The following is a 27,868-nucleotide window of genomic DNA, read 5'->3' as shown; positions in this document are numbered from 1 at the left end:
TATCACTTTCGTCATAAATTCACTTTCACAAATGGGTTTCATTCCTGAGGAGTAAATGTTTGTTATATCACAAATAAAGTTTCCAGGGACAATATTCTTACAAATATCTAGATCATTTAAGGTACAATAATGTGTTTTGTCTTTTGTCATTGCTATGTATTTAGATCTGGGTAATATGAGACTAAAAGTATTGGGCTTATCTAAATTATGTGGTGTTGGTAGAGCAACACTGTGAAATAAAACATATTCAGTGATAGAGACTAAAGGTATCTATCTGTAATATAAAAAATATCTTATTGTTAGTATAGTGATAAATTAGCCTAGATACATTTACAATAACATTAATGGAACTTATATCTAATTTTAAATTTTTTTTTTTTATTTAAATTTCAGATCGCTAGGCAAATATTGATGGTTATCGACGAGCTCTTTAAATAATTGTTGCGGGGTAATTACTGACGGATGCAGAATATTTTGGTTGCCAAATAGAACTGCATTTGTTAAATCTTCCAGTTGGAATGATAAAGTTAAGATTGAGGTTTCTAAATTATTAAGAATTTGATACATATTAAAATGGAACAACATTTGATTTGTTGCATTAGTGACGTTTGCTAGTTTTATTGAGATTTTGTCGATAGCCTTATTTAAATTGATTTCATTGACCCTTATTTTGTTTACTGTATCATTATATGATGAGATTGTTGATGTAGTTAATAAAATATTGTTTTTCATCAGTGAGCCAATTTAATTTGATTTTCATGTAGAGAAGTAATGGCATCATTAAACCGGAGACCGTCGGTTTCATCTCAGTTTCCGAATATTTGTTTTATTATTGTTCCTGCTCCACCTATCAAAGCTCGTTTTGATCTTTTCTCTAATAAATGTGAAATGGACGAAAATTCCTTATATATATCTGACTTATCATATTATGACAGCTAATTTAAACTTGAGCCAGTCCAGTCTTTTTACATAAATTTTGAGCTATGGTCAGGGCTGAGTTTATGTTTTCAATATGTGAGTTGAAATGGGATAAGTCAAACGGCATTATGACGTTTAGTTGTCCGCTGTTGATTTTCAGGTAACCAAGATAGTCAAAATAAAGTCCGGGGCTTGAATCTATCTGTTGTATGTAATAGTCTTGTTGGTTTCGAGCCTGACATGGTATTCTGTAAATTATAATATATATATACTTAATGTAATGGGTGTATACTAGTAATTATTTTAAACATAAAACATTATTCTAATAAACCTACAGGCTAACTTGTGTTTCTTATTCCTAACGGTATGATTAGGTAAAGGTGAATATCGCATCTAATAAAAAGAAACAAAAACAAATTATAATAGTGAGTATATGATTAATTTTAAATAATTCAACTATGTAATCCTTACACTACGGGTCAAGTTCGACATTTGCCGGTTTCACTTGATCTACATGGTGTGTAACATGACGCCGGTTGATGAGTAATGTGAGAGTGTTATTTCCGTTTACTTTAACTATTTTGTAAGGGCCCTTCCACACCGGGGAGAGTGCCCGTCTGAGTCTAAGGTGATTTTTCAAGTAGACGTATTGACCACTTTTATATTGGACCGGACGAGTGTGAGAGTCGTAGTAGGTTTTAGATGACTCTTTTGAACTCCTTATAAACTCTAACGCTTTATCACGTGAGTGCTTGAGGCGATTTTGGAGCATGCGGACATAGTCTGGGTATGTAGCTCCTGGAGCGTCATTATAAATTGAGTTAGGGATGAATGGCTTACAGCCAAACATCAACTCAAATGGTGCATAATGCGTCGTGGAGTGTACGGATGTGTTGTACGCGAGCATGGCTGTATAAACGTATCGGGGCCAATTTGTCTGTTCGTTATTTATGTATGATTTTAGGTATTCTTTTAAGGTTGAGTGACTTCGTTCAAGAGCACCTGGAGTCTGAGGATGGTAAGGTGAAGATCATAAATTTTTTATTTTAAGGAACTCACATGTCTTTTTGAATAGGTCTGACGTGAAATTGGTACCCTGATCTGTGAGAATCATCTTGGGTATACCAAATATAGAAATGAAGTGTAACAAGCATTCGCTTGTTTCTTCGGCTGTGGTGCTCCGCATAGGATATGCAGAAGAGAACTTCGTGACGTCGTCTTGGACAGTGAGGATATACTTTAACCTTGCAGTGCCAGCCTCAGGCAGTGGACCTACGACATCGAGAGATATACGTTGGAATGGAGCATTTGAAGTGCTTGTGATCTGCATTGGGGCTCTATTTATTTTCCTTAAAGGTTTATTTTCCTAACATGATTTAGATTGCTTAACATATGTTTCGATGTCACTACGCATACGTTTCCAATAGTACGTTTCTTTAATCCTATTGAACATACGGACGGATCCCAAATGACCTGCCGCGGAGATGTCGTGATTTTCATACATAATTTTCTTTATTTCGGATGGGGAAGGATATATAATATTATTATGATAGATAACTATTTTTATGTTTTTTTTATGGAATAGATAACTCAACATATTATAGATTTTAATAAAGGAATGTTTTTCAAATGGGTTTTTCAAATCAGAAATGCTAATTTCGGAGATATTTTCAATTACTAGTAATTCGTTTCTAATATGTTTAAATGTTTCATAGATTTCAGGGTATGTAGCATTATCAAAGTGATGAACTCTGGTGAATAAGAGGTAATATATTTTGCTGCCGTTATTCATTTTTATAAAGTTGAATAGTTCCTTTTCACTGCTAGTAATACTATCGGAATTTTCTGAGTTGCCTAGGATTTCTGGGATGTACGGGTTTGATTCATCCAAGTCAATTGAAGTGGGGATTAGGATTATTTTTGATGGGCTTTTCAACAAACTTTCATTGCGTTCTTCGATACAAGTGTCGAAGGTCTTATCCTTATTTAATATTGATTTTAGGAAAGTTGTGTAATCGTCAATTGGCACATCCGGGGATGTACTAGTGTATGGTATAGGATCGTGTACCTGGACTTCAGGTGTGCTTTGTTCTATTAAACAGTCGGGTAGATCGTCTAAGTTTAATTGGAGTAAGTCAGCTGATTCTTGTTGAGGTAATTCAGTTAAGTTTTGAAGAGGTAAGTCAAGTAGTTCGTGTTCAATTTCATCCCTTAAGGTGTCAGGAATATTGGAAGGTGGATTTAATAAAACTTCCTCAGGATTAAATGAGGGTGGAGAGATGAGTAGGTCCATTAAATCTCTATCGAGATTTTGTGATCTTTGTTCGGTGTTCGGGTTAGTTGTTGTGGGGTTTGTCGATTGAATTGGATTCACAGGAAAACAAGAAAGAGCGTTTGCATTGGAATTGGTTCTGCCTTTTTTTTACTGAATATCGTACTCGAATTCTTCGAGTTTAAGTCGCCAACGGACGAGTCTAGATCCCGGATCTTTACAATTAAATAGCCATTGTAGTGGTTTATGGTCGGTTAAAATTTTGATACGATGACCGTACAGATACGGTCTAAAGACTTTTGTGCCAAAAATTATGGCTAGACACTCTTTCTCGGTGACACTATAATTACACTCTGCTTTATTAAGTGTACGAGATGCATAGGCAATTGGACGGTCCTGTCCTACGTTACCTTGGGATAGGATAGCAGAGATAGCAAAGTTTGAGGCGTCACAAGTTAAAAGAAATGGCTCTGTGAAATCCGGGTAAGCTAGTATCGGTGCAGTAATCAATTTATTTTTGAGTGACTCAAAAGCCAATTGCTGTTCATTTTTCCAGCTGAAAGAAGTGTCCTTTTTTAGGAGAGAAGTTGGTGGTTTGGCTAATTTAGCGAAATCGGGAATGAACCTTCGGTAATACGATACTAATCCAAGAAAGGATTTTATATCCCTGGGGGATTTTGGAGTTGGGAATTCGGAGACTGATCTAGTCTTTTCGGGATTCGGTTTAACGCCTTCTTCGCTAATGAATTGCCCCAAATAGGCAACTTCTTTACGGAGAAACTCACATTTTTCAGGTTGTAATTTTAAATTGAAATTTCGGAGTCTATCAAAAACAGATGTGAGATTTTTTATATGTGAAGCTAGATCATAAGAGTAGATAAATATATCATCCAGGTATCCGAAGCATCTAGTACCTTGGAGACCGGAGAGACAATTATTCATCAATTTTTGGAAAGTTGAAGGCGCATTTTTAAGGCCGAATGGCATCCTAGTAAATTGAAAATGGCCCTGAGGCACTGAAAAGGCTGTTTTGGGTGCGTCTTCTGGGGAAGTGAGGATCTGATGAAAGCCCGAAGCCAAGTCGAGAGTAGTAAAGTACTTACTCATCCCTAACTGGTCCAGGATTTCTGAAATTTGGGGAATTGGATATGTTTCCCCAATTGTGACGTCGTTTGGTTTTCTATAATCAATTACAATTCTCCATTTGCGTTGCCCCTGGGAATCGGCCTTTTTAGGTACGATCCAGGTCGGTGAACTCCAGGGTGATGATGATGGTTTTATAATATTTTGGTTAAGCATTTTATCAATTTGGGTTTCGACTTCCTTCTTATGACATTCAGGGAACCTATATGATTTTGTGTGAACTGGAACATCGGAGCTCGTTTTGATTCGATGATTAAGGGCAGTAGTATAAGTGAGCTGATCATTGGGTAGATGGAATATGTCGGAGTACTGTGAGCAGAGTTCAATTAGAGCTTGGTATTCCTCATGATTTAAATGACCAGTCCTTAAAGAGTTTATTACTTCTGTAGTTCGGTCAACGAGCTCGGTGAAGGTACTGTTAATTTGCAAGGCTGAGGGATATAGAGGTTCAAGATTAAGTTTCAAGTTTGGATTAATGGATATAGGGGATTCCGATATGTTTGCGACCGTTACGTTAACACATTTGTTATCTTTGACTCTTACTATGCAGTTGGATAGAAGTAGGTTATGGGAAAGATGTTGATCCAGGATTAGGCCTTCTTTAAGGTCAGTGTTTTGAATTGAACACTCGATCACCGTCTCTGTACGAGGTGGAATTACATAGTATGGATCATAAAAATGAAGTGGTATTTTAAAATTACCTATTTTCAAAATGTCTGTGTCATAGTCGATGTTACGGCTGAATGATATAAGGAGGTCGGTACCTATGATGCCATCATATGGTAAATTTATATTCGATATGACATGAAACCTATGACAAATCGTTTTCTTTTCAGTCAGCTGTAATTTTAGACCAAAATGGCCAAGTGTTGGTGTAGTTTCTTCACCTGAATCAATTCCTTTAATATTAAGCGATTCCCTTTTTAGATGTTGTTTATATTATATACTGGACTGTTTTATTAGTGATATAGCTGATCCTGAGTCAACTAAGAGCGTAAGGGGAACATGTGAAACTTGCGTGTTTAAAAGAACGTGTGGTAACAACCTTTTAGTTGTGTCTATATTTACTTCGTAAATATTTTGATTGTGAATGTTTCCTTGATTTGGGCTAGACATAAAATTGGAGACGTCGTTGGTTTGGGGCTGGCTACCCTGTCGGTTGATGTTGGTTTTAGGGTGAATAGTACTGTCAATTTGGGGCTGGCTATCCTGTCGATTAGTACATGGTAAGATGGTAGTAACACTGTCAGTTTGGGGCTGGTTACCCTGTCGGTTAGTGTTGGATTTAAGGTGAATAGTACTGTCGGTTTGGGGCTGGCTACCCTGTCGGTTAGTACATGGTAGGAATTTGTGATTTTTGAGTGTTGTGTCGATTTTGGAAGATCTCCGGCCCGGACGGCAGAAGCGCGGGCCAGGCCTTAGTTTAAATCCTGACCTTGACCGGGTTGAGCATCATCAACCTCGTCTTGGCCATAGGCTTCACTAGATGTGTTTCGAAGGAAATTGACACGTGGGGGTGGTCTGAGAGGCCCTTGTTTCTGAAAGGTATTTTGTTGGTTACGGAAACGATTGTTATAGTCGCGTTTCCGACACACTGATATATCGTGACCCGATATTCTACAATATCGGCATATGGTGCTTGATGATGAGATTGTTGATCCCTGAAAATTAGAAGTTGAAGACTGTGAATTGTTGTTTGGATTTGGTGACCTTTGTGGTCGCCGATACTGATTCAAAGGTTTTGGTTTGTGCTCATTATTAGGATTTCTCTTGAAAATACTTTGTTGAATCCTCTCTCCAGATATCGCGAGGTTTATTGCCTCGTTACGATTCTTAGGCGACCTGCATCTCACAATGTTCGAGACCCGTGGTTGAAGGCCTATAAGGAAATGGTGGAGGGCAAGATCCTCCATAGCGGCTGTACGACCAGGCAACTCTTTAGCTTTAGTGTTAGACAAGGAAATTTCGGTTAATAATTGTGAGAGGCAAGTTTCCACTCGAAGCGAATACTGGCTAACGTTTTCCTGTGGGTTTTGCCTACTTTCTTGTAAGTCCGTAAGAAGATGTGAATAATGTTTGCGTTCACAAAACTGGGTTTTAAGAAATTCTCTGAGTTGATCCCAGGATGTGAATTCCTTTATAGAGCAAGCAATTTCTGACTTTCCATGCAACTGGCTAAGAATATATTTAAAAAGAACTGGTCTTTGTGAGTCGGAAGCTAGCTCATATGCGTTATTAGAATTAATTATAAATGAATTGACTGACTCTCGGCTGCCGTCGTAAGGTTTAATAAATTTAAATAGGGTATTTAGGTCTAATTCAGCCATGATTGTTGCTGCGAGAGTGGCTCTAGTCATTCTTGGCGAATGTATTGGTGATTTAGTTAGATCGGTGGAGGCCTCGTCCACTTCGGGGATGTTAATATTTAATTTAGTATCTTCAATCTTGGAGTTTTTGGGCATATTACGTCACTCTACACATCGCAGGTGTAATGATGCTTGACATAAAATATATACGATTTTGTAAAATAATTAACAAACTAATTGATTAAAATAATTTTAACAAATAGTCTGGAGGGACCCTAATGAACAGCTCTAGACAAAACAATGACAAAAGACTTACGATAAGGCGGCTAATACGGCGAATGCCTCGAGCATTGATGCGATAAGACGTGATTCCCGAAATGCTGACTCTTCAGTCTTTCACGACGATTGTGTTGCAAGTTGCACGATGAACGACACTTTGCACGATCACAGGTTCACGATTTTATGAATAGAGATTTTTTGATTTATTGGATTGTATATGATTTAAGATCACTGGAGATTTTGATTACACAATGAATGACACTTTTCACGATCACAGGTTCACGGTTTTATGAATAGTGATTTTTGATTTATTTGGTTTAAGATCACTGGAGATTTTTGATTACACGATGAATAACACTTTTCACGATCACAGGTTCACACTTTTATGAGTAATATTTTTTATTGGTTTATGAATAATTTAAGGTCACTGGGGATTTCCGTATCCCACCGCTGCCACCAAAAATGTTATGGGTCTCTTTTGAGTTCGCTTTTTAAAAAAAACATTTATTTAGCACAGAGAAATATAATATATTATAAGGAATATGAAGACTTGATTATACAATAATAGTTTTAGAGACCCTTGAGCAGAACCGTAACTTATGAGAAGCGAGCACGAACTAACTGCCCGCGCGCAGCGAGGGCTTATATAACTGATTCATTAATGCTGGTTGAGATGGAATAGCAATTTAGTCAGCATTAATACCTACATAACTGGGGTATAACAGTACCCTCGAGAGAGAAAGAGCCCAACTAAGGCACTCGCCGTCAAGTAGCTACTAACAGCTAAGGCCCTCCCCGTGAAGAAATGCTTGACGGCAATCCTGCGGCGAACAACGAGGGATCAGAAGAAAGAGGCGGTTTTTTATCGGTTACCAAACCGAGTCCGACATACGGATTTTTTTCCATAAATATATATACACACACACACACACACACACACACACACACACACACATATACATACATACAGACGTATGGACACCATCGCGGGAATAGTCAGGAAACCTTCCTAGGACCTTAGAACGTCGAGATCTGATGACCAGTAATCATGTCGCACATCTAAATATCGGCCTCAATTCAATATCAATATAATATTCTAAGCAGAAAACGCAAAAAAAAACATGGTAGCAGTCTTGTCATACTGTCTACTGTTGATATTTGCGTAAAAAATTCAAAAAAATAGGGCACAATAAAACTATCAATGCATAAAAAAAGAGTGCTCTTGGTTTTTAAAATTTTATCATCGCGGATCTTAACATTGTAATTATTATGACGGGTACTCACGATATATATTTTATTAATTCGCCCACTTATGAGCTGGCTAACCATGTAGCTAAGGTACCTATTGCCACCTTTGGTGTGAAGGAACGCCAACAACAAACACACCCGAAACAAAAAGACCCGAAAGAATGAAGTATGCACGTCGTCATATTGATATTGATATCGGCATCAAATCAATTAAAATATATATCGTATAGGTGACATAATATATAAAAATATATAAACAATGGTGTTGCCAACAACAAATAATAACCTTTTTTATTGTGCGTGTTTAAATATACTAAAATATCATTGTAAAATTATAAGTATAGTCTATATACATATAATTAAATAATGCACAACGTTTTCTCTTTGTAATATAGCATAAAATACATCTAATATTTAAAATGTAAAATTTATTGTGCAAACTGCTTTGACACTGGCAATAAGATAGAAGCTCTAAACATTTGGCTCGTCTACAGAAGAAATACGTAAATAATTTTACAAAAAATCTTAGTCGTAGCGACAGGTAACAGGCATGGTTGCCAGATTATTTTCTTCATTCGGCTTCTGACGATCATCGTGTTTCAATGTGGCCTTCTTGCTTTTCGTTTATATATTAAACTGTATTTTATATGTTTATATAATAATATGGGTCAATGAAAGTTGATATTAATAAGATAAACCTATACTATATACATGTTTATGTAGCTGTATATGTATGTGTATCTTATATTTGCAAAAAAGTGGAAAGTGAATATTTTGCTTTTATACAATATTTTATGATTACAGTTAATAATAGTAAATACTTTCACTCACGCGATTGATACTCTTCATTAAAACTCCTAAATAAGCCTTCTTAGAGTGCCTTTCCACAGGCTTAAAAGCTCGAAGCAGAAAAAGAAGGCGTCTTATAATATCTTATATAGGCAGCGAGAACGGTTTTGTAGATGGAGCATTACTAATGTTCGAATCCAAAAAAAACACTGAAAATTCGCTCATTATGAAAAGTGGTTAAAGGGCATACTACCAAAGCTAAAAACCAATTCGGTATTTGTTTAATTGTCCACTCCACCAAGGTTAGAATAGAACCCGACAATTGATCGACGGAAAGCGCAAATTATTGAATAGCTCATATCCAAACATGTAAATATTGAAGAAAATATGATAAAAGCTCAGTTACTAGACATCGTAGAAAGGGAAAAATTGAAATTCCGATTCGTTAAGCTTTTCAGACCCCGAATCAGAGAGCGAATATATATATATAAATTTATTTATTTAAGTTTTATGTATTATGAATCAAAATAAGTTTATTATTAACTTACCTAGGAAAATGTTGATAAACTCTGAATTGTCATTTTGACAATGACATTTCTTTGTTTACATTTGATCTCGAATTACATTTCCGAGTATGAGTACCCGTCTTAATAATTACTGTGTTATTGGTATTAAATCTAGATTGATATTATAGGATGTGCTTTGTCAGTCAACTTTGTCATGCGCCCAACGCGATACGCGATTTCAGCATGACATGATAACGGTAATTTGTTCGTGCGGACATATTGTCAATAATTGTCAGACTCGTAAATGATGTATGAGGGGATCAGTCATATGTAAACGAAATGGATTTTTGAACTGTTCATATTACCTAGTTGCGTGTACACTTTTCTAAAAGACTTGTAGCGCTTCTGTGATTCCTGTGGTGCTTCAGAAGAATGTGGGCGGTGGTGATCACATTATCAATTTTTATACCTAACAATGTACCTAAATCCCTTTAGAATAAAGTATTTTCTTTGATTATCGTGAGTAATTTCAATTTAAATAAAATACTACTTTATTAGGATGAAATTGTGCTCCTACAAAAGTTACGTTAAATAAAAAAAATAAATTTAAATGATTCTGAAATTCAATGTTTGTATCGCATCGTTTAATTATTTTTGAGTTTTAATAAAGTTTTTAATGCCTTACAAAAATTTATCTTATTTTTGTATATTTTTTGTACAGCACATGGACACATTTTTTTAAACAAACCTTAGTGCAAGTATTGACAAAAATATACGAATAACTACAAAACAATTCAATGCACACACAATACCGAGTCAATGAATCTACGTCACTTGTCTTCAAATTGTTTCATATAGCATTGTTTATTACAATGTGTAAATAAAAGTTGAATTCGTTATTTTTAATGTCAAAGGGTACTGAATAAAATAAGAAAATAATGAATTTTGATAATTACTTTAATAATAATAACAATAAAATAATATTTATTAATAATCACATAAAAACTGCACACAAAACTTACGAACAAAATTGATATGGTTAAATAGAAAAATGAAGAGAAACTGTTAAACATGTGAAACATTTATCATTAGTAAGGAAGTATTTTTGTGAGTGAAAGTTCATAGAATTAAAATTTGTCAGCAATATAAAAAGGGAAACATAACAACTACTTAATTGACTGACATCATTTTTCTAAACAAATCAAACAAATTTAAATCTACCCTCAAATTTCATATTTGCCTTTTTAGTTTCTTACAAAATAAATAGTTAAATATATTATTGAAGCTTGACCGTCCTAATGCTGTCTATTGGTTAGTCACATTACTATACCCAGACACATTTTGCGATTATCATTCTTTAATGATGGCTTCAAATGTATTTTTTTTATGGAATAGGAGGACAAACGAGCGTACGGGTCACCTGGTGTTAAGTGATCACCGCCGCCCACATTCTCTTGCAATACCAGAGGAATCACAAGAGCGTTGCCGGCCTTTAAGGAAGGTGTACGCGCTTTTTTGGAAGGTACCCATGTCGTATCGTCCCGGGAACACCGCACAAGGAAGCTCATTCCACAGCTTTGTGGTACGTGGAAGAAAGCTCCTTGAAAACCGCACTGTGGAGGACCGCCACACATCCAGGTGGTGAGGATGATATCCTAATTTGTGGCGTGTCGAAGGTGGAATTTGGCGGCAGGAATTAGGGTAAACAGCTCTTCGGAACACTCCCCGAGATAAATGCGGTAGAAGACACACAATGAAGCGACGTCTCTACGCAACGCCAACTGATCCAGCCGTTCACAGAGTTCACTGGGCCCCCGACAATTCGAGCTGCTCTGCGTTGCACGCGGTCAAATGGATCGAGCTGATACTGGGGTGCGCCAGACCAGATATGACAGCAATACTCCATGTGTGGCCAGACCTGCGATTTGTAGAGCGCTAGAATGTTGAAGTATTGCCGTGCTCTGTTGATGACGAAGAACGAAGCCAATTTGGCTTTGCTCTCCAGATGGCCACGGAATTGGCAATCGCTCGAGATTTCGAGACCCAGTTTTCGAGCGGTGATACGACAAATGGGTTTTTTTTGTGGTAAACGCGTAAACTTGAGTCTTCTGGGGGTTAAATTGGACAAGGTTCAATTTACCCCATTTCGCGACCTTCTCAAGAGAGGACTCGATAGAAGACACAAGTTTCTCCCGGCACTGGTCGACGTTTTCCCGAGAGAGACCTGCATGGCCCGTGTATACGGCATCACCAGTGGTGTCGTCTGCATAGCAATGTATGTAAAGCATAATATTTGTAGCGGCTGTCCAAATATGACTATGAAATGGAAATTACTTTCTAACGTGCTCTAAATGCAGTGGCTGCTATGATTTACTGTGCTTAAATATTTCGAATAAGAAATTTAATTCAATGTCGAAAACAAATGGATTTGCCAGTTATGTCGTTAAATCTATAAGACACACGCAAACTTCGGAGGAGGTAGGAAGGTACCTATATACCTTTTGATTAATAAGGTCTTACAATTAATTGGTTGTAAAGCTAAAGTTGTTAAAGTCATCGCAACCTTTTAAGTTTTAGCTTGAACGTCTACCTACCTACACAACAGAAAGCCTTAACATAAAAAAATAAATTTGACGTTTGATTCATAATAGATTGAAACAAAATTATTTTATTATTAAATTATTATGATTTAATAACCCAGAACTGCTAACCCTGCCCTGTGCCCTTTCCTGGCCCGCGTGCTCAGATGGCCAGAGGGCACGACAGCTGTAATTATAAAACAGAGAGGCTCATATAGTCCTTTGTAATATCAGGGAGCTGCAATCTAATCTAAATAGCGTCCACTTCCTTCTGGATACGGCCAATCCATTCCGTTAAACGTAATAAACGTCCCATAGCGTTAATGCAGGGATCTGCATCGATCGTGATTCTCTTCAACGCTCACCACGCCGGACGACTGGGCTCCCGTACATAAACTGATTATGCAGGGCAGCATTCACGACTCGCATATAACTTTTAACACATTATAGTATCCTTGCCGAGTTTATATACACATGGGTTTTTGGTTATTGATGGTACATGCTCTGATTAAAAACCTATAAACGCTGATGTCCCCCAAGATTGCATTTCTTCTGCATATCAATTATATGCAGCAAATCAGCGATATCGACATGCACCGTGTCTAAAATCTTTGCAGTCTCGGAATGGGGCCGCCAAAATCTAGTCCATCTTATAAGTTCCCCGCTAAAGTCTCCCTGTGTCGTCTCCTCTCGATTCGAGAGCACTCCGCTAACTGCCACAGCCTGTATCAGCATACACGTCTTCGATATATCGTTCGACGTACATTTCTATGGTGACTTGGGGAATGAAGAGAAGAGGGAATGAAATATCTTAGAACTTAGATAAGTACTCAAAGTAAGTACGTAAGTGATAGCTATAGTTTTATCTCATACTTACCACAATCAAGATTATTTCATATAGTTCTGATCTTTAAATGCGCTTAGTTATTTTTAACTTCAAAAATTATACTTTCCGAAACAAAAACCAAAACTTCAAATCAAAATCTCATTCCCCACTTCATATTAATCTTACTTATGTTCAAAACTGTAGATATGTAATAAAATGAGAATATAAATAACTACTTAAATAGACTTTTAATTGTCAGTTATCCTCCAGAAGAAGTTGGTTTCACTTGGTAGGTGATCACCATTGTTCATATAGGTCAGTGGTGATCACCCTAAACCATAATCTACAACTTTTCTTCAATCGAGCTCTGCTAGATGTTGTACATTTACTAAATTATTCATCAGAGATGAGCTATACATTGCTTGGATAAACGGAAATGAAGATTTGGGCCTCAGTACTGCGAGTAATTTACTCTATAACAAGTCCGATATTAGACCCTTGTATACCTAACAGGAGAATTCAATTTCACCTGAGTCTCAGTCGACAGCTTTAGAGGGAATGCGTGACTGTTTACTTTTTTATCAAAATTGGTGGCAGTCACAATAGCTTCGCTTTCCTTTTCTATCTTGCTGTTTTACGTTAGAGATGTTCTCCTGTGTCGCACGCTTTGTATTATACGCCAGTGTATTGTATTATTACTGGGCTCGGAACAGTAATGGGATGAGACTGAGGGACAAAAACACTAATCAATGCTGAAACGGACTTTGTTAATAAACTTTATAAACAAAGACCACTTACGAGCATGAAGCAGTGATCACTGGCCATTGCAGGATAAACAAACACCTACACAATACAGGAATAAATGACAATCGCAACTGTTGATTTTTGTCGCGAAAAGGACGAAATATTTTAACACATTCTGAATGCCGTGCGCTCCACTTTTTTTGGAATTTCTAAAAACTTCCTCGCCTATAAGGACATACGCCTCATAGAAGCGATCGGATTAGAAGGGCAAAGAATACAATAGATTCATACGGATCGCAGTATCCTTTTTACATGAATATTAATAAAAGCCAGTATCATTGCTATCGTTTATTGATTTAAAATACAAAACTTAGTGACATAAAGCTCTATCTTTTTATTGTTACAGTGCCCGCGGACTGACAATCAGATAGTAAATAAATCGACGAACTCGCCACATTCACCTCACAGTACAAATAAATATCGATACATACAATAAATAATACGTAAGCTTTACTAGCGTCCTCTGCCGTCCATCGTCGCCGGGTGCCACGTGGACTCTCTGTAAACACAACAGCCGCAGGTTTCCAACTCCTGACTCAGCCACCGCTCACTTGTGTGTTTTTTCATTGAAAGTTGTACAAGTGTAATACAAAAATGTTGTCTTTTGCTATATCAATGTCAAACACTAAATGCCCGCAGTGCATACAATACAACGGCGTCGCATTTTATTGGCCCGCAAGCAAAAAGTTGTCAACATTGGTATAACATTTTGAATGATAACGGTTCTTTTCGCCTCAATTGTATAATTAAAACAGTAACATGATAAAAAATACCAATAAACCCACAATAGGTGTGTGATAAAAACTGAATTCATTTAAATTATATTGAACATTATATTATAATCAGTATACAATTTATAATCATATAAATTATTCATTTAGAACAGCATTAATTGTTATATTTGCTCACATAGCCACTTTGTTTTATGTAGACTGTATTTGTATCAAGTAAATCTATTTCGGTTACAAATGGTTTAAACAATGCACACCTGATTTTAACCCTCAAACTGATATCTTGAACTATAGCCACCAATTCAGCCTATCTATAACTATTTTAGAAACAATATTGTTTATCCGACGCGCTTACAAAGTGTTACCATTCAAAATTTCAAAGAGTAGGGTGTTGTACCATCGTAAGTAAAATCTCAATTGTTTAAGTACACTGTAAGTACTGTAAGAGTGCTAGGTATTATTAATGGAAACAAAATTACTTACAAACGTACACCCCTTCGAACCCAGGTAATAAGAAAACATGTCCCAGTTACCGGCATAACAAAATGTGCCACATAGGTGTTAGTTAGTAGTCAGAGCTGGTGAACATTTTCTACCCGTCAATTATGCACAAAATGAGATTAGACGAAACTGTTTATATTATTACAAAAAATTTAAAAATCAATTCATACACAATCACAATAAAAAATGTCACAACAGCACAGTACAATGAATAAGAAAATAAGTTACATTATTATTATTTGGAAACCCGCCTATAAAATATTATCACCCTACTATGAATATCTCGTTTCCAATACCTATTTCTTATAATCCTAACAGTCCTATACCTCATGAAGCAAAAAAGTATTTTATAATGTTAAATATTATACAGATAAAGAGAGAAATTGAATGTAAGTATAAAGAATAGTCTATGATTCCGAGAGACCTAGACGAAGATAGAATCTACAATGAAATGATAAGGGCGAGCGTCGACGAGGCGAATACTTTGATGCTTCATGTCATAAACAAATTGTACCATACAAATGTATTTTAAAATAACTTTAGTATTTCGGGGAGAAGGGGATTTATATAAAATTTATGGCAACATTATGCAGTACAAAAAAATCTGCGTTCAGTTGCGATAACGTCGCGGCGGCTACGTCCCGGACGACCGAGTCTCAGTCGCGCCCTCCTCAGCTATTTCTGAATAATTGAAAAAAATATAATTTGCTAATTAACGAACGTTCGGAATGTAGCCGCGCGGACTAAGTCGCGCTTACTGTCCGACTTACCATGCGAGTACTATAAATAATAACATATCTCACTATATAACACTAGTGTTAATTCAAATAAAATGAACATCACGCTGTGTATTTGTCTACAAAAACAATATAAACTAATGTTTTACTATGCTCAGTTTCAATCGCAGTGTAAGTCGCGAGTCAGAAGCGCGCCTTATGCACATAGTTCCGGCACAGTAAGGCAGTGATTCAGTGTACGCTATACAAAATATCTCCATTACAAATTCGACCAGTCTGTTGCTATGAGGTTAATCTATTGTAGATTCAAATCCAAAAAAGGTTGAACAAGTCATATTTTTAATTAAACGCCTATCTGAAATACCCATTTATTACACAATTCAACGTTCCCATAACCTACAAGTACATCTGTATACAATTAACTAGGTATATACACCAGGCATCAATGTCGTTCTGTGCGTCATTGATGTATGGCGTACCTACACATCACAATATTCCGATGGGTTAAAAAATAACCTATAATTAGGCGAACAATGTACATCGCGTCCCAGATCGTGTACGACCGGGTCGCGTGAAAAACAAAAAATATAACAAGACATCAATTATATACAAGATTGAAATGCGAGGGCAATGTTTCATGAATCCGCGACTGGTATATCAACGGACCGTCACCGTTGTCGTTAATGCAATCGAAAATATATATATGTTTATCAAATGATCGTTCCGGAGTGGACGCATCGCTTGGCCCTTTGATTCTCAGTCAGTTGCCGACACTTTACAAAATATAAAGCTTGCGTTAACCGAATAAGCTTAACTATCGTAATATGTAACTAAACTATAGAGTAAACGGTTTTAATTGCAGTCTGTAAATATAAGTCTGTTCACTAATTATGTACAATATTTATTTTCTACCATATTGCGTCCATGATATGCATTGCGTAACAATAAAAAAACCTAGCTTCCATGCCCTTAATGTGTCCGTTTTTTGTGGACACTCCTAAGTACGGTCGAATGAAGCAATTTTTAAGAACATAATACAGTACATGTTATAAATCTGTGTGTCGGATGCGATTTTTTAAACCGCCGTATATTTTGTATGTAAAACAGAAAAGCTCCCACGTATGTGAAACGTACTACTTAATAATATTATATCGATGGCAATGAAAAAAACAGCAGCGTCGAAGGTTAAAACCTCGCACACGGCGCACAGATCGTCAACGAATAACTTTTTACAGTCAGACTTATCGAATTAAATAAAAATATTGAATTATAAATATGGTATCAGTCCAGAGGTTGTCGTCACATTGTAGCAGATGTTACGAATTCTCTATCATTATACTACCGACGCTCGCGGCGTCCGTCCTGTAGAATTACTTTACTTACACTACACCGACTCACACGCACGCCGTAACAAAGTCTTGATAACGGAGCCAATGAATCAAACTAAGCGAGTTCGGGTCTCCCCGCCTGTGACGTCACGAGTACATCAACAGAAGCTCTCATCCACACACACACTTGACCGTCCATCATTTGAGCACTTTCACGTATTCGAATGTTACTGTGTCAGCGGTAGGTTCAACAGTTATATAAAATCACTCGGGTAATATTTAGCTATACACCATGTCTGTGGGAGCACCGATCACTCACGACGCCGTGTCCTGTACATTAAGTACGCTTACGTCTCCGCTTGCGCGTGCGTTTGGACGCCTTGTTCGTCGTGGTGGGGCCGCGCTCGGGTAAGATCGGCGGTGTTCGGGCGCGCCGCCGTCCTCCGCGCTAGTGAATGGCGACGGGACTGTGCTGCAGCTGGTGCACGGGCAACATGTCGTCGTCGCGTCGAACGTTCTCGACCTCCATGCGCTCGGCGCCGCCCCACAGTCTGGTACCGCTCACTGTGACCAGGACACAATCAATGATAACATTCAACAGATAAACTGAAATTGTACTCATTCAATTTTATCAAATACAATTAATTAATGTATTCATTACTAAAATACCAGCTATTATAAAATTTAATGCAGTACAATTTCAGCTTATTATACTGAAAGGGAGACAAGCATTAATCTAAAGGAAATTCTATTTTTGTTTCACAATCTATACAATAGTAAGGATAATATAAAAATACCAAATGATTCTATTAAACTCCTAGATATATTTAAAAAGCTTTATTTAGATTAAAGACTACATCTGTGCAGAAACACAAGAAAATTGATGTGGAGAAAACATTGCAAATCGGTAAAAATCTGTAATAATCTATTCATCTCATTACCATGATTATTCGTCGAGAGAAGACCAAATAGAACTTGAGAAGATATACGTAATGAAGGAGTACTTGATGTAAGTACTTCGTAAATTCAGAACTATGTTATTTATAACTAGTCTTGCCATAAGCACTGTTACAATTAAAATAAACAAAATATTACATTTGAATCTGGAATCATTTTTATATGATTGATCATTGGGTTTTTTCATTTGGGCGCCAAAACATTGTACAATATTTTGCGAAACAAAATGGAGTGGGGTGATAAAGAGAACCGAATTGCATTACACAAAGTAGGTATGGAGCCAAATGCAATTTTAAAAACTCGCCATACGCTTGGTATTAGTAAAATGTTTGTGTACCAGGCTATTAATAGGTACAATGAGGACTCGTCTGTTTGTGACAGAAAAAGATCTACCCGTCCACGTAGAACGTGAAAAAGTACGAAAAAGGTGGTCAAAGCAGTAAGAGAAGGAATTCGAACAAATCCTGTCCGAAAGCAAAATATATTATCGCGGGAGATGAAGATAGCACCTAGAACCGTTTCGCTTATTTTAAAAGATGACTTTAAAATTATGAATGTTGAATGATAAATGAAAATGGTTCCCTTTTACAACTAAAAAACATAATAGAAATATAAACACAGACTATCACAGATTAAAACCATCAGACTTATGAGTGTGACACGCAACGCATTACACAGCTACTATACCAAAAGCAAGCGGTATTGCCATGCTAAATGATATATATACATGCATGACGAAAATATATAAAACAGTAATTATGTGCGAGGGACAGAATGCTTTATAAATATAATAAAAGGATAATTTTATTAGAGCTTAACCAATATTCCAAGTAATATTAATATTTTAATGTATTTATTAAACAGTGAGAACTTTCTTTTCATTTGATCTGTATGAAAAAATAATCCTGTTTGATTAACATTTTATACTAACTTATTATTATAAACAAACATCAAAAAATATCTAAACATATAAAAACTGATTTAAAACCACTGTCAGAAATAATGATCAGCTCCAAAAATCAATGATGGACATGAGAAGTGTTCATATGTAGCGTAATGAGCATGATATCAAGTTTTATATTGCAATAATTCACAATATATAAAACTTCATATCACTTAAATATTAACTAATGGAATATCCAGTTACGATGATATTGATCCTTGACCAAGGCACAGTATATTTTATATCGCTATATGGAAACGACGTACAAACGGTAGATATAACGCACGCACACATATGCAGGTGTCATGCTGTCTCAACGAGGCACGCGCAGGGCTCTCGCGACTAATGGCCATTCACAATATTCAGTCTATCTCCGGCTGTGGCCTACTTGAGATCAAAAAAAAATCGTAACTATCATTGACTTTTCCGTCCCTTGAATGACTTATCGGGTATATTGGGACAGCTTCAGATTATTGACAGTAGAAGGTAGTAATTTATCTCTATCTGTAAATACATAGTATATTGGGAACGGCCGTATCCCGAAACAGGACTGCGACGTCCGCTGATCGGCCTAGTTGAGACCTGCGTCAGTGTGCGTGCGTCGTTTCGAACGTTTCTGCGTATTTTCTTTACTGATTTAGCGTAGCTATTGCCAAGGGTTGGCTGATAAGAAAGTAGTCTACCTCCTACACCGTGTACCATGACAGTGCTTGAAACGAGTAAGGCAAAAAACATTCTTTGTATTGTAAGGTTTGTGACTGCCTCCTCGAGGACCTAGCCAATCACAAAGCATCAATAATATTGTCGTTTAAATTCGGTTATAGGTTGTTTCCGTACCTGATACATTCATAGCAGAGTCAAGGTATGCTACAGTGTTGTGGGTAGTCTCGAAAACAGAACTGCAATATAAACTCAACGAAAGCCCAGATTATGAAGGATATTCCATGAGTGAATGAGATGTAATGTAAATGAACCATGTAAGCAGTGTATAAAGCATATCATATATTTGTGAATAGCATCATTCAAATACTACTTTATGATTGTTGGCAAGATTCTTATAAGAACCTTTCTATACTAGTGTACTGGCGTGTAATTTAAGTCGTGTTTTGACTAGTTTTACAATGTTGTTTGTTCTAAAACGTTCTACGGCATGTAACGTGTACCTTGATGTGTATGCTTTAAGCATTCTCTTTTTATAAGGCATAATCTTTTTGAATGGATCAATTTAAAATTCTCCAGATTCACAGCCTGCAGTAATTTTCAAACTCATACATCTGCATGTTCCTTGTGAAAAAGAGAATACTCCGCTATTTGTTATGTATCGCAACTCACAAACACCCCAAGCCTAGTTTATTTTACTAAAATATGAGTTTAATTTTTTTTGGGTATAGACGAATTTACTATAACAAGTAAACTTCAGGAATTAGAGATTTAGAATTAGAACTAAAGAGACCATTCTTTACTTAAATAAAGTAGCTGTAAGCTATTCAAGTAAACACTCACTGGTACCTATTCCTGAATATGATAAAAGTAAAATTATGGTCAAATGTAAAATGTGGACGGAAGTTTACATTACGCGATCAAATTGGGGATGCACTGAAAAGGTTGATGCGGTGAGCAAGGGATGTATATTAGGAGCATAATCTATGCCTACCCTTTCTGGACGACAGGTGTGATGATAATGAAATTATGAGATGAAAGTCACATAGTATGAGTTGAAAGCGGCTTTAAATAGGGAGAGGAATAAATAGAGAGAATGAATATAATTTAAATAATAAAATGAGTACAGCAAATAAAATTGTAACTATCTAACAGACATAAGGTCTCAGCTTTATCACACAAGATTGTTGTTCCCCCAATATTATTATATATATTATTTAATTTAGGCATAAATGGAGATGGAATATCACCAGAAGTAGAATCTTAAAGTATGAACACATGAGCTTGACTATTAAAGGGTCCGTTCGGCCACATTTACAATGATCGACAACAATTTTATATTGCAACTATTGGTGTGGTGTGGATACATAACATTGAGCATTGGTAGCGAGGTGTGTTGGCTGTTGGTTGGTGAGGTGTATATGGTATGCAGACCTGGAGTGGTTAGTGGCGGCGTTATTGTGTCGCGGCCGAATCGCCGGCCGGCTCTAGTCATCGCGGATCCGATGGACCATCTGCCATCAACATACCACTCGTCACTTACATGGAAATCGCCTACCCTGTCACGTTATGATAGTCATCGTACGACCACCACGTAATCATCGTGCCGAAAATAGGAACTAACGGAAAATAATGTGGCAACACTTAATAAAGGTGGAGAAAATAGAAACTAACCGTAAAAATATGGCAAAAATAGGAACTAACTTAATAAACGTGAAGAAAATAGGAACTAACGGAAAATAATGTGGCAAAACTTAATAAACGTGGAGAAAATAGAAACTACCGTAAAAATTTGGCAAAAAAAAGGAACTAACTTAATAAACGTGAAGAAAATAGGAACTAACGGAAATTAATGTGGCAATAACAGGAAGTAACTTACTAAACGTGGAGAAAATAGGAACTAACGGAAAAGATGTGGCAAAAATAGGACCTAACTTAATAGACGTGGTGAAAATAGGAACTGACGACGCCATCTTTTAAAGGACTACTTTAATCTGCTGTCATCTAAGTTTCATTGTATCTCAGTATCATTTTATTTTTTGCACTGAATGAGTTCTTCTTGACTTATTTCACATTAATTCGTTGAATATCTATTGTTCATAGAAACTAAATTAATTTTAATGCAGTCAATCGCGATGGAATGTCCATCATTTGTATGTTGACAACTACATTACTTAGGACAGAATCATTTAACTATTTATTGATGATTACAAACACAATAAACACGACGATGTTAGGGATTTTTAAGTAAACGGAATGATTATAGTCATTCCGTCACATAATAAGTATTCAACTCAAGATGATATTCATTTATTATATCTTAAAGCCTATTTATTGCCTATTAAACTATTTCTGATTTATTTTTTAATATTATAGAGATTTAAAACTATAATAACGAACAAACAAATAGGCTTTTATCACACCGGAAGATAGAATTAAAAGTTATTTAATTAAGTAATTTCACTAAGTGTAAAACTTACAGAAAATATGAATATTAATTTAACTCAAAGTACTTCTGTTTGGTGTGAAAAAAACCTATTATGTGAGGCAATTTCCATGGCAAAAGTAAAAAGTGTTCCTCCGAAAGACCGCTTAGAGACGAGATGATAATGTTAGCTGAATATGACACAAGCTCCAATGATAATGTCACATCTACACAATAATGATTAATTAAACATTTTAACACCATCAAGACACCAATATTGTAAACAGAAATAACATTTGATATTGTACATAAATAAATAGATATATAGCGGAAAAGACGAGACATCAAGTACTTAATTTGCTATTTGTTTTTTTTTTTTTGAAGTTTAATTTGGTCAAGACATTATGTTTTATTTTTTCACCAGTTTACAAAGACAACTACTTAAGTACAAAGTAATATAATTGTAAATAATTAAAATGTAAAATTGAATATTCGCAAGTATCTACAATACTATAAATTGCCTTGTTTTTTATCACTTTATCATTCATTGTGATGGCTTTTTTGTGTGTGTAGCAGAATGTCTTCATGAAGTTAGTATATCTAGAAAAATTGTCATTAAATACACTCTAGAAGATACGCTTAAATGTTTAAAAATTGAATATGGCTCGATAGCAGTGATTTTAAATTCAAATTCAAATATTTTTATTCAAAATCATTTATTGAACGTCAAAAACTACCACCCATTTAAAGAAGACTGCCTCAGACCTGAGAACGGGCGCAAGAAACTCAGCGGATTTTTTGTTTTTTTATAAAAATATGGATTACAATGTGATATCGTACAATAAACATTTATAACTAAAGAGAGGGTGTTTCAGTCTGTGGTGTCATTAAGAAACAATTCATTTAAATTTCGTAACACATTTGTTTTGATACATCAGCCAATAAAAGACTTACTAACTCGACTTAACCGTTACATTATGAATATCACAGTTGTCAATGTAAATTGGTGAAAGTCGCTTGGCGCGCGTGTCAGACAGAGTTGCGAGTGCGACACTGACCGTGTTGGTGATGCGACTGCGGTTGCGGTTGCGACTGCGGCTGCGGCTGCGACTGCTGCGTGTTTGTCGACTCGTCCGCCGTCCGCTTGAAGAAGTTGTGTTGGAGCGCGTAGTATGGCGTCACACGCTGTTTGGGGTCGTACTCCAGCATACGTAGTATTAAATCCTGCAATAGTAACGTTATTACTGGTTAAATATGTCGTGTCAGGGCTATGGGGTTTGGAGGACACCAGGATAATTCCGCAATATATTGTTCTTAAAACATCGATCAAAGTTACAATGAACTACAAGAACTTTTATGTTACGTTACTTGTTGGGTTTCGTAAACCCTTCATGGGCGAGTCCGACTCGCACTTGGAAGTTTTTATTACAAGTAAGAAGTGTTTTACATACTGTCATACCACGACGTGTTATTAATTATTATATTACCAGTGGGACGGTCCTTTGCACAGGAAGCCGCCACAATTATGGATACCACAAGTATTTCTACCGTGAAGTAGTAATATGTAAGCATTATTGTATTTCGGAAGGGCGCTGTAGCAAGTGAAATTACTGGGCAAATGAGACTTAACATCTTATGTCTCAAGGTGTAGGGCGTATCAATTACCATCAGCTGGACGTCCACGTTACCTTAAACTTGAGGTAGTCGGAGACGGAGTGGCCGGGCTCACCCCGCCTCCGGGCCGCCGGGCCGCCGCCCTCCACGCCCAGGATGTCGTGGAGCCGCCGAGTGCCCGCAGGTCGGTACTTCCTGTAGCCGCTGTGGAACATTTCGTAACTCTTATTAACACTATCCCTGTTGAGGTACCGATGTTTATCTCCAAAACATAGAGAATGAAAATGAGTAAGCTTAGTCTATGGAATTAAAAAGTTAAGTGTCACAGATGACAGTTGACATGATGTAGAAAAAGGCTCAATCTACGTAATTAAAAATTGGTGTTTGTGAAAAATAGAAAATAAGGACAAAACATGTAAAGGAAGAAAATAAAACGAAAATATTAAATCATATGTTTTATTCTGCTGGAAACTACTCCCCAACAATCCCGACACCATTTTACCAGGAACTATCTTCATATCGGGTCTTTTATGGCTGAATTCTCATTTTACTAAACTGACCACCCGCTAAAATGTGAGCCAGAACTTGTACTGGTTTGGCTTATTTAACAGAGTGCACACATTTTGATATAATTATTATTTGTTGAAGTAAAACTTCTTTAGACGTGACTTGGAAGTAACTCAGAATATTCATACCGGAAGTACTAACGTTACTTCCGTCAGAAAAAAGTCAATTGAAACAATTTTTAACCATAATTTAACGGTTTAACAAATTGTTTCAAATTGCTCACAATATTTCCTGAAAATCTCCAAGTGTATTTGTCTATGACTAATTTGTAATAAATAATAAATAAAAGGTCTCAGTCTGACGTTTAAGACAATTTAAATTTACTTGTCTTTCAACTTTTTAAGAATATTTGTTATATACTAGATGTCCTAAAATAGGTGGAACAAACAAGGGCCAACGATAATAACATTTTGTCTATGAGCTTTCGGATAAGCAAAAAATTAATATATATGTATCTGTTAATTATTCCTAAACTTAATTATAATGAAGTTTTACTTCAATCGCGCGTAAAGATTACATGCACACATTGATTTTCGTATTCTAACTCATTTTGTGCCTATCTATCACACACAGCCAAACTATATTGAGTTTCAGTACTCCGTATAGGTAATCCCCAAATTTTATTGTTATTTTTTTCTATTTTTGTATGAAAATCTGAATGTGATGCACAGAATATATCTAATTACCAAGTATCAACAGTATAGTTCTTATAGTTTCGGAAAAAATAAGAATAAGTGGCTATGACATACGGAAGGAACAGACAGACAGACATGACGAATCTACAAGGGTTCCGATTTTTGCCATTTGACTATGAATCCCTAATAAAATGCACACAACTTCCTGTGGTGTTATAAGAAATTATAAAATACTTCAATGCATAAACAAGTATTAAATAATAATATTGATCACATATCTAAGCTATATTAGTTCTTTTTTTATGGAATAGGAGGACAAACGAGCGTACGGGTCACCTGGTGTTAAGTGATCACCTCCGCCCACATTCTCTTGCAACACCAGAAGAATCACAAGAGCGTTGCCGGCCTTTAAGGAAGGTGTACGCGCTTTTTCTTGAAGGAATGTCGTATCGTCCCGGAAACACCGCACAAGGAAGCTCATTTCTTTGTAGTACGTGGAAGAAAGCTCCTTGAAAACCGCACTGTGGAGGACCGCCACACATCCAGATGGTGGGGATGATATCCTAACTTGTGGCGTGTCGTGCGAAGGTAGAATTCGGCGGCAGGAATCAGGTTAAACAGCTCTTCGGAACAGTTTCTCCTATTTTCTTTTTCCAATAATAATTAAAAAAAAGTAGATACTCTTTACTGATAGTAAACTGTGTGTTTATGGATTATAAGTATTAAAAACAAATCTACGATAAAATGATACTGACCCGTCTTTACTTGCAACCTTCTTCAATGCATAACCGCCACCCTCAGATGCTGGTAATTTGTCGAAGAACTTTCTTGTTTTGTGTGCCTGCAATTATAAACCGAATTTGTTAATATTGAAGTCTTATATTTTAACACAATAAATTTAATTTCGAAATCTGAATATAAATTAAAGTGATATAAGTTAATAATATTGACAATATTATCTTAGTCGTAACACACCACACAATGATCTAAAGCGTAGCGTAATACAATAACAGTCACCCGTCACCCTGGATAATCCGGCGATACGGCATATCCTCACACGGTACAAATCGGTGCACCACTATTCTTTTTTTTTATGAAAATAAGGGGCAAGACGAGCAGGACGTTAAGCTGATGACAATTCATACGCCCTGCCCATCAAAATGCAGTGTCACTCAGGATTCTTGAAAAACCCCAAACATTCTGAGCGGCACCACAACTGCGCTCGTCACCTTGAGACATAAGATGTTAAGTCTCATTTGCCCAGCAATTTTACTAGCTAAGGCGCCCCTCACACCGAAACACAGCAATGCTTACACATCATCATCATTTGGTGGTGTGTGGTATGTATAGTATTAAGTAGTGTATATATAAAGCAATTTATTATTACACAAAGATTTATCAACAAGTTGAATGTTTGACATTGGCAGCGAAGCAACAAGTTACAATATATGTAACCAGAGTACATACAATAAAGACAATATCTGCGTAGGATCGGCGCTTCTAACTTTACCAATTAATACAAATTTCCACCCATTACTCGATCATTGCGGGAATTCGACAACTTTATCACGTTTCACATTATTACATAAGTTATAACAATGCATAATGAGTACACCTTTTAGGAGGTATTAATTTAAACACCTACCACAAAACTTGTTAACTTATGATGAATACATATTTTATTTTCACATTTTACGTGTATGTTTATCATACAAATATTATTTTTTTCATGTAATTCAGTTGGTCTTTCAAGAAAAAAGTTTCAAAAACAAGTACTGATCCACTAATAATACGACTTCTTTTTAGTTATAAAAGCTATGCAAAATCTTAGCGAATAATTAAATTTAATTTCGAAAACAGATGTAGGATACAACCCAAAAATATATGTGTTAACGTGCCTTAAAATAGTGATAATTTAGTGTCAAAAAAATTTAAATATTCCATATGTTTTGTCGCTATTTGTAAAATAATCGAGACTTCAATAAAAAAAAATTCAAAAGTCAATCACTCATAAGTCATTCGCCATCCGACTAACCTGATCCAACAAATGGTCGGGTGGCATGCCTAGCACCTCCACAATCTTATTCATCTGGTCCAGCTCGTTAGCGCCGCTGAACAGAGGTTCTCCCGTGTGCATCTCCACCAGGATACAGCCCAGCGACCACATGTCGATGGCCAGGTCGTAGGGGATCCCTAGCAGCACCTCCGGTGATCTGTAGAACCTCGACTGGATGTACTGGTATATCTGTAACGAAACCATTGTATTAGCTTTTTAAATATAATATTTTCTTGTTATACATAAAATTTGCTAAAGATAATGATTTCGCTAATGTTAACGCTAACCTTCAGCATTTGAACTTTTTAGTCGGACATTGATACAAAATAAAAAAAACATCAATATTGAACTTCTGACAAATCAGTAAAGAATCATTCGTAGTCGTATTATTCTATTCTATATAAAATGATGCAATTAACGTCGTTTTGTGAAAGCCCAATATTTAATAAAATATAATTGATATAGCGATAGTAACTGATACTATTATAAACGCACTTAATCACATTCTATATGATATTATACTAATTGTAAGCTTAGAAAGCCAAATAAACCATATTCGGCTAAAACTATTTGTGTTAATGAAATAAATAATTCCCAAGTGGCGTACATCAAATCACAAAATAAACAATTAGTTAATCCTGAGAATTGTTATTAATCACGTGTTATTTAATAAGGAGTACATTTACGGACACTGATTGGGTCCACATGTAGCAATATTATTATTTGTTTACATTGGCGCGTCGTAAAACACGTCGGCACGTTGTGATCAAAGTAAGACGCGCAATTTGTGATAGCCTCTGGCATCGGTAGTATCAATGAATATTGTTTGATAACAGATTCGTCAGAACTCGTCGCCTTGAGACAAGATTCTGAGTCTGATTTGCCCAGTAATTTCACTAGCTTCGGCGCCCTTCAGACCGAAACACAGTAATATTTACACATTACTGCTTCACGGCAGAAATAGGCGTCGTTGTGGTACCCATAATGTAGCCATATTCCTGTGCAAAGGAGCCTCCCACTGGTTTCATCGAAAGCTAAAATTGT

At 36.2% G+C, this 27,868-nt stretch overlaps 1 protein-coding gene across 4 annotated transcripts in view; it reads right to left on the bottom strand.

The window, feature by feature from the left end:
• Nucleotides 1-13,945: 13,945 nt before the first annotated feature.
• Nucleotides 13,946-27,868, bottom strand: part of LOC126974271 (serine/threonine-protein kinase minibrain) — a 162,377-nt gene continuing 148,454 nt past the window's right edge. For 3 of the 4 annotated variants that reach the window (XM_050821727.1, XM_050821728.1, XM_050821730.1), the window contains 5 exons: nucleotides 26,804-27,013; nucleotides 25,524-25,609; nucleotides 23,641-23,770; nucleotides 23,011-23,176; nucleotides 13,946-17,531 (listed from right to left, as the gene is read on the bottom strand). In XM_050821727.1, coding sequence (XP_050677684.1) covers nucleotides 17,416-17,531; nucleotides 23,011-23,176; nucleotides 23,641-23,770; nucleotides 25,524-25,609; nucleotides 26,804-27,013 — 708 coding nt within the window. In that variant the 3' untranslated portion in view covers nucleotides 13,946-17,415. Of the gene's footprint in view, nucleotides 17,532-20,806; nucleotides 21,042-23,010; nucleotides 23,177-23,640; nucleotides 23,771-25,523; nucleotides 25,610-26,803; nucleotides 27,014-27,868 lie in introns of those variants that run through there. The other variant, XM_050821729.1, reaches the window with a different exon arrangement.

The sequence above is a fragment of the Leptidea sinapis genome, chromosome 32 (assembly GCF_905404315.1).
Source record: "Leptidea sinapis chromosome 32, ilLepSina1.1, whole genome shotgun sequence".
In the NCBI taxonomy this organism is placed as follows: domain Eukaryota; kingdom Metazoa; phylum Arthropoda; class Insecta; order Lepidoptera; family Pieridae; genus Leptidea; species Leptidea sinapis.
The sequence above is the reverse complement of the archived record's forward strand: the minus strand, read 5'-3'. Positions and strand labels throughout refer to the sequence as shown.